This window comes from Ictalurus furcatus, chromosome 2, assembly GCF_023375685.1.
Source record: "Ictalurus furcatus strain D&B chromosome 2, Billie_1.0, whole genome shotgun sequence".
NCBI classification, from domain to species: Eukaryota; Metazoa; Chordata; class Actinopteri; order Siluriformes; family Ictaluridae; genus Ictalurus; species Ictalurus furcatus.
Genome location: NC_071256.1, coordinates 13,289,834 through 13,296,306, shown reverse-complemented (window position 1 = coordinate 13,296,306; position 6,473 = coordinate 13,289,834). Strand labels below are relative to the sequence as shown.

The window sequence follows — 6,473 nt, the reverse complement described above, 5'->3', positions numbered from 1 at the left end:
AGTGACTTACAAATGAGGAAATACAAGCAAAGCGATGTATCAAGCAGAGAACAATACAAGTAGCGCTACAATGCAAGATTTATAATTGAGTTCTAGAGAAGCAAAGTCTGCAGACTAGAAGTGTAAGAGCTAGAATACGTTTTTTAAAATGTATTTATTTATTTATTTAAAATCTTAACATTAACTGATTTCTTGACCAGTATCTGTATGATGTTATGCATTTCGCTGCTGCCACATTGGATAACTGCATAAATGAGCAGATCTACAGGTGTTCCTAATAAAGTGGATGGTTAGTGCATTTTAACATTCTGAATACAACTAAATGCAGTATCTGATTAGCAACTGTTAAAACCCAGCTTGTAATAAGTATTATATGTACTAAAGAAGCTAGACATAAGCCTCAAATCTGGATAGCCCTTTTTAATTTGTGACATGCAGCGTATAAATAGAAAGTGGTCTAGATTGAAAAGCAACCTGTAGCTGACCTCTTTTTTACCTGCAAGTGGAAACTGTAAGCTCTGTGAACATGGAATTGCACATGGGGCATTCCAATTTCACTATTTCATCTGTAGAGACTACATTCTGAGAATGACAGTGGGACTAGGAGAATATTAATTAAATCTATCATATTAGCTTGGCTCTGGACACATCAATGCATGCAAGGGAATATTGACACATGTTACATTAACAGGAATGATTTACAATTACTATTTATAAGAGGAACAAAGAGTGTTGTAGGACAAAAGAGTCCTGAGCATTAAGGATGGACAAAGAACACAGGAATGATGTGGTTACATAATATATGTAAATCTAAAAGGGACTACTTCAAAGTAAAATTAAAAAAACACCTTGTGACAGATACAATAAATACAGAAAACTAAGATAATTTAAATGTCTGTCTGTGAGTCCACTTGACAGATTGTTGACGTAATTTGTGTATTCTTTAGTAGGAAGGATGGGAGGGGCATTGCAGGTATTGCTATATAAATATGACCAGCAGAGCAGTGAAGTTCAGCTGCCTTTTTCATTGCCGTGCAAGACCATAGACCATCAGAGTATTTGTCTGTTTTATTTTATTTCTTTATTTAGTTACTGTTTCAAATTACACAATGGAGCTTTTTAAACTTTCCATTCTGGCCTTTGCTCTATATGTACAGCTGCACACTGGTATGTCAAGTTTCAGTGAGGACATGGATATCTGGTCCCAGGAGAACTGGCAGGTAAGCACATTCTCTCAATCTACAGTCCATATCTCAAGTAGGCAAGTAGAAGCTACAGCTAATTTTCAATCATTTTGTGCAGTTACAATAATGGCATTTGCTTTTTCAGGGTGATCCAGCAGAAATTGGCTTCACTCTGTACTTTGACGACCTCCTGAAGCATTCAAAGTCACAGCAGTTTCATGGTTTAATGGGCCGTAGCTTAGGTAAAACAGGTTTTTATTAACCTGTACTTTTATGAGCAGTTGACTCCTTGAACTGCAACAAATCTCTGAATCTGACATTTCACTTATTAAACTGATTGAAGAATAAGCACTTAAGACATTTGAAATGTACACTTACTGAAACTAAAATTAAATGCTGTCTTCTGGACTCACTGCTCCATAACAGCATAGAAAAATGTATTGAATCTGATTTCATTTCCTCAGAAATTTCTCAACCCCTGCAACTTGGTTGGAAAAGTAAACTAAATTACACCTATTACAGACAGAGAGATCTGTCTCTCTGTGTAGTGTATTCTTGCACCTAATCACATCTCCATGTTAATTTTCTTTTTTATTGACAGGAAACAATGGAGAGATGTTTGTTGGACTGATGGGCAAGCGATCTTCAAAGGGTGGTAAGTATTTCATCCTACACATGAAATCAGTTTCTGATTCTCTGTCTGAATCTAAATATAGACTCAAATTGGGTAAACACAATTGCTCAATTGCATAGTTTAGTCCTGCAGTAGCCTATATTACAATATCAATTCCCCACCCATTTAAAGCCATTGACAGGTCTGTATATATCCAGTAATATGTACAACAATGTATTAATGTATCCTCTCCCTTTGACAGATTTTGAAGAGGTTCCAGAGAAGCCACAGTAATGCTAATTATGCCCCCCCAAAAAAAAGAAGAAAAAAAAAAAGATTGGTTTTGCCTGGCTATCACTATGTATTGCTCTCTCATTATATATATATATATATATATATATATATATATATATATATATATATATATATATATATATATATATATATATATATATATGAGTTTTCAATAAATCAGTGAATGTGTAAATCATGCTACTTATGACATCATGTTTATTTATAACACACCACATCTAAGTTTTTAATGCAAGGCAACCAATATCAATGAAATATTTTATCGAGTTTTTGCAGAGCACTTTTAACATTGTCTTTTGAACACTACGAAAAATGGTTTAAAATATAAATTTGTTCTAAAATATAAACATAAACAGTTAAATACTCTAAATTCTGCCTGGTTATTGATTGTTTGTAAAATTGTAATGTAATTGTAACTGGACATTTGTTATACCTAAATGCAGCATTGTGGCTAAAAGCTGCCTCACCACACTTTATCCTAATTCTTGGCACTATTTGATGACCAGTCCTTTCTGATCTGAACTGCATACTAAGATTATATTTTCCCAACATATTTACAGTCCCATCCCAAAGTGCTGGAACAGCAAGGCCAATTATTTTGGTTTCTGCTATACACTGAAGACATTTGGGTTTTAGATCAAAGATGGAAGGATAGATCAAAATGTCAGCTTCCAATTACTAGTAGTTAGATCTAGATGTGTTAAACAACCATCCAATGTTTATGCAAAAATACTGAGCAAAAGAACTGGAACAGATAGTCTTAATATAAATAACACTTAATATTTGGTTGCACATCCCATGCTTGCAATAACTGCATCAAACCCTCAACCCACTGACATCACCAAACTGTTGCATTCTTCTTTTGTGATGATTTTCCAGGCTTGTACCACAGCTTCTTTCAGTCATTTGTTTTTGTGAATTTATTCCTTCAGTCTCCTCTTCAGGAGATAAAATGCATGCTAAATTGGGTTAAAGTCTGATTGACTTGACCAGTCTAAAACCTTCCACATTTTTCCCCTTGATGAAGTTCTTTGTTGTGTTGGCAGTGTGTTTTGCTGCATGATGAAGTTCCTCCCAATAATTTTGGAAACATTTCTCTGTAAAATAGCAGGCAGAATATATAGACTTCTGAATTCATTCTGCTGCTACCATCATCATTAAAGATTAGTGAATCTGTTGGCCTTTCCATCACTTTGAAAAAGGTTAATCTTGGTTCCAGAACTTTTGTGGCTCATCTCTGTATTTCTTTGCAAATTCCAATCTGTCCTTCTGATTCTTACTTCTGATGAGTGGTTTGTATCTCGTGTTATTGCCACTATATTTCTGATCTTGAAGTCTACTTTGATAGGAAGATTTTAATAATTCCGACCCATTCGATGTCTGGTTGTTAGTATGCATTTCACTTCTGGAATACAACATTTTACAGATAAAAGTCGTTAAAAACATTAGGTTTTTAGCCATAGTACATCAGTGGCATGAGCACAGCATCTCGGGGTAAGTTTTTTGTGCATGCTCGCTTGGGCTGGGCCGGGCTGGGGGAAACCTATTCCGACGGGGAAATGGAGTTCGACACAACACATCTGGTTTTAACCAATCCAAAAATTTATTATTTTTGAGCCACTTGTTGTTGTCTAGCAGCTCTGTCAGCATGCACATATGTTACAGCAGCATAATAATCACCAACCAGTCAAAAACATTCAAGCTGTATCAATGTCCCCTCTGTTCGGGCTCTAAAATGTAAGACTTCCTCAAATGATTTTAAAGATTTTTTCTCACTATGATATATATATACACACACACACACACACACACACACACACACACACACACTGATCAGCCATAACACTAAAAGTACTGACAGGTGACATAAGTACATAAATACCATTGAATATCTTGTTACAACATATTAAGGATATATTAATATATTATACATGTAAACTTTCAATGACAACTTTTAACCTTTACAGACCACACTTGTAGGTTCATTCTGTACAACATCAAGAAAATCAGACCTTATCTCAATGAACAGGCTACACAGTTACTAGTCCAGGCTCTTGTTATCTCAAAACTGGACTACTGCAACGCACTACTTTCAGGCCTCCCAGTCAGCTCCATCAAACCACTTCTCATGATTCAGAATGCATCAGCATGCTTTGTGTTCAACAAGCCCAAAAAAACCCATGTCACACCCCTCTTCATCTCCCTCCAGTGGCTTCCTCTAGCTGCCCGCATCAAAGTCAAGGCCTTGATGCTCACATACAAGACCTTGTCTGGAACAGCACATCCCTACCTCAACACTCTCCTTGAGGTTTATGTTCCCTCACACATCCTACGATCAGTTAACAACCAACGCCTGGTAGTGCCTACTCAGCAAGGCATGAGGTCCCTTTCCAGAATCTTCAAATTGACTGTCCCTCAGTGGTGGAATGAACTTCCAACCTCAATCCGGACAGCAGAAACTGTCACTATCTTCAAAAAAGTCTATAAACTGACCTCTTCTGTGAGCACTTTAACGCATAACTTGCCAACCCCCCTCCCCTGCTCCCTTTTTATATTTGTAAAAATAAATAAATAAATAAATAAATAAATAAATAAATAAAAAACCATTCTGCACTTACACTGGCTCTTACACCTCTACTCTGTAAGTCACTTTGGATAAAAGCATCTGCTAAATGAATAAATGCAAAAATGTAAATGAAGGCAGCAATGATAAAATGATCAGAGTCAACATTATGCTTGAATTCCACAATTTGAATTTAAAAGTTCAGAACCTTCTTATGTCATAATAGTAGAGAACAGAGAAAATCTTGATGATATGTTCACTAGACCCATTTATAGTCTTTATGAAAACACCAAAAGTTATCAGCCATTATTGTTTACATTATGTTAATTGAATCATGAAAAAAATGCTTGCTGATGACTCTGGTCTTTCTTTCGTGTGTATTCACAGTAATACAGTGATGAACTTATACGAATTTATTCAACTGAGCATCATCAACATCACTTAAATACTGAAAACTCACAGAATATACATTATACATCAATTTCAACTTGATATTATCCACAATTCTGTCATTTACAGGGAGTTCATCAAAAAAAAGCTTGACTGAATGGTCCACAAAACTTTTTTAGACACTGAATGTCGTATTTCGTAAGTGACATGTTGTTTGATCTAGTACTGAAGTTTGCTGAGAGCAATTACTAATGAGATATGTTGAAGAAATTTGACAGTAAGTTAACAATGAAATTCACTCAGCTGGGTGTCTGCCATTACTCAAAGCCTATTGGCTGATTTTGGTCATGTGACTGAACTGTGCTCATTTTCTCACAGTAGGCTATGGTCTCTGATAATTTTTCCATAGCATGGCTTTATTTTAAATGGAAAATTCTGTGACCCTGATCTTTCTATAATCCAAGTACATTTATGAGATCATTCTTCAATGCTCAATCAACAGCCGTTGATGCACAACTCCAAAAATACAGTTTTGTGACTCTGATAATTTTTTCATTGCGGTCTTCAAATGTAAATATTAATCTGCAACTGAACAGTCAGTTCTCGAAGTTGATGTGTTGGAAGCAGGAAAAATGGGTAGGTGTAAGGATCTGAGTGACTTTGACAAGGGCAAATTTGTGATGGCTAGACAACTTGGTCATAGCATCTCCAAAACTGCAGGTCTTGTGGGGTGTTCGCTGTATGCAGTGGTTAGTACCTACCAAAAGTGGTCAGAAGAAGGACAACCAATGAACAGGTGATACGGTCATGGGCACCCAAGGGTCATTGATGCGTGTGGGGAGTGAAGGCTAGCCTGTCTGGTCTGATCCCACAGAAAAGTTACTGTAGCACAAATTGCTGAAAAAGTTGGCTGGCTATGATAGACGTGTCCTGCAGCTTGCTGTGTATAAGGCTGCGTAGCTGCAGATTGGTCAGAGTGTCCATGCTCACCCCTGCCCTCCACCAAATGTGCCTACAGTGGGCATGTGACCATCAGAACTGGACCATGGAGCAATGGAAGAAGGTGGCCTGGTTTGATGAATCATGTTTTCTTTTACATCATGTGGACGGCCAGGTGCATGTGCATCGCTTACCTGGGGAAGAGATGGCAGCATGATGCATTATGGGAAGAAGACAAGGCAGCAGAGGCAGTGTGATGCTCTGGCCAATGCTCTGCTGGGAAAGCTTGGGTCCTGGCATTCATGTGGATTTTACTTTGACAGGTACAACATTGTTGCAGACCAAGTACACCCCTTCATGGCAACAGTATTCACTGGCCTCTTTCAGCAGGATAATGTGCTCTGCCCCACTGCAAAAATTGTTCAGGAATGGTTTCATTGTTCAGGAATGGTTCATGTCCTCAAGATTCAAG

At 37.1% G+C, this 6,473-nt stretch overlaps 1 protein-coding gene across 1 annotated transcript; it reads left to right on the top strand.

Annotated features, from left to right (window-relative positions):
* Positions 1–1,188: 1,188 nt before the first annotated feature.
* Positions 1,189–2,100, top strand: tac4 (tachykinin precursor 4). The gene is made up of 3 exons (XM_053640157.1): positions 1,189–1,220; positions 1,330–1,426; positions 1,786–2,100. Exons 1-3 carry the CDS (start codon positions 1,191–1,193, stop codon positions 1,935–1,937), a joined length of 279 nt encoding a protein of 92 aa, XP_053496132.1. The 5' UTR covers positions 1,189–1,190; the 3' UTR covers positions 1,938–2,100.
* Positions 2,101–6,473: the final 4,373 nt, after the last annotated feature.

What these genes read in the sequence shown, in the direction of transcription:
- tac4 (XM_053640157.1), top strand. Translation starts at nt 1,191, where the DNA reads ATGGATATCTGGTCCCAGGAGAACTGGCAG. An exon ending in GGTCCCAGGAGAACTGGCAG is followed by an intron (nt 1,221 to 1,329) that starts GTAAGCACATTC and finishes TTGCTTTTTCAG; the next exon opens with GGTGATCCAGCAGAAATTGG. An exon ending in TTTAATGGGCCGTAGCTTAG is followed by an intron (nt 1,427 to 1,785) that starts GTAAAACAGGTT and finishes TTTTATTGACAG; the next exon opens with GAAACAATGGAGAGATGTTT.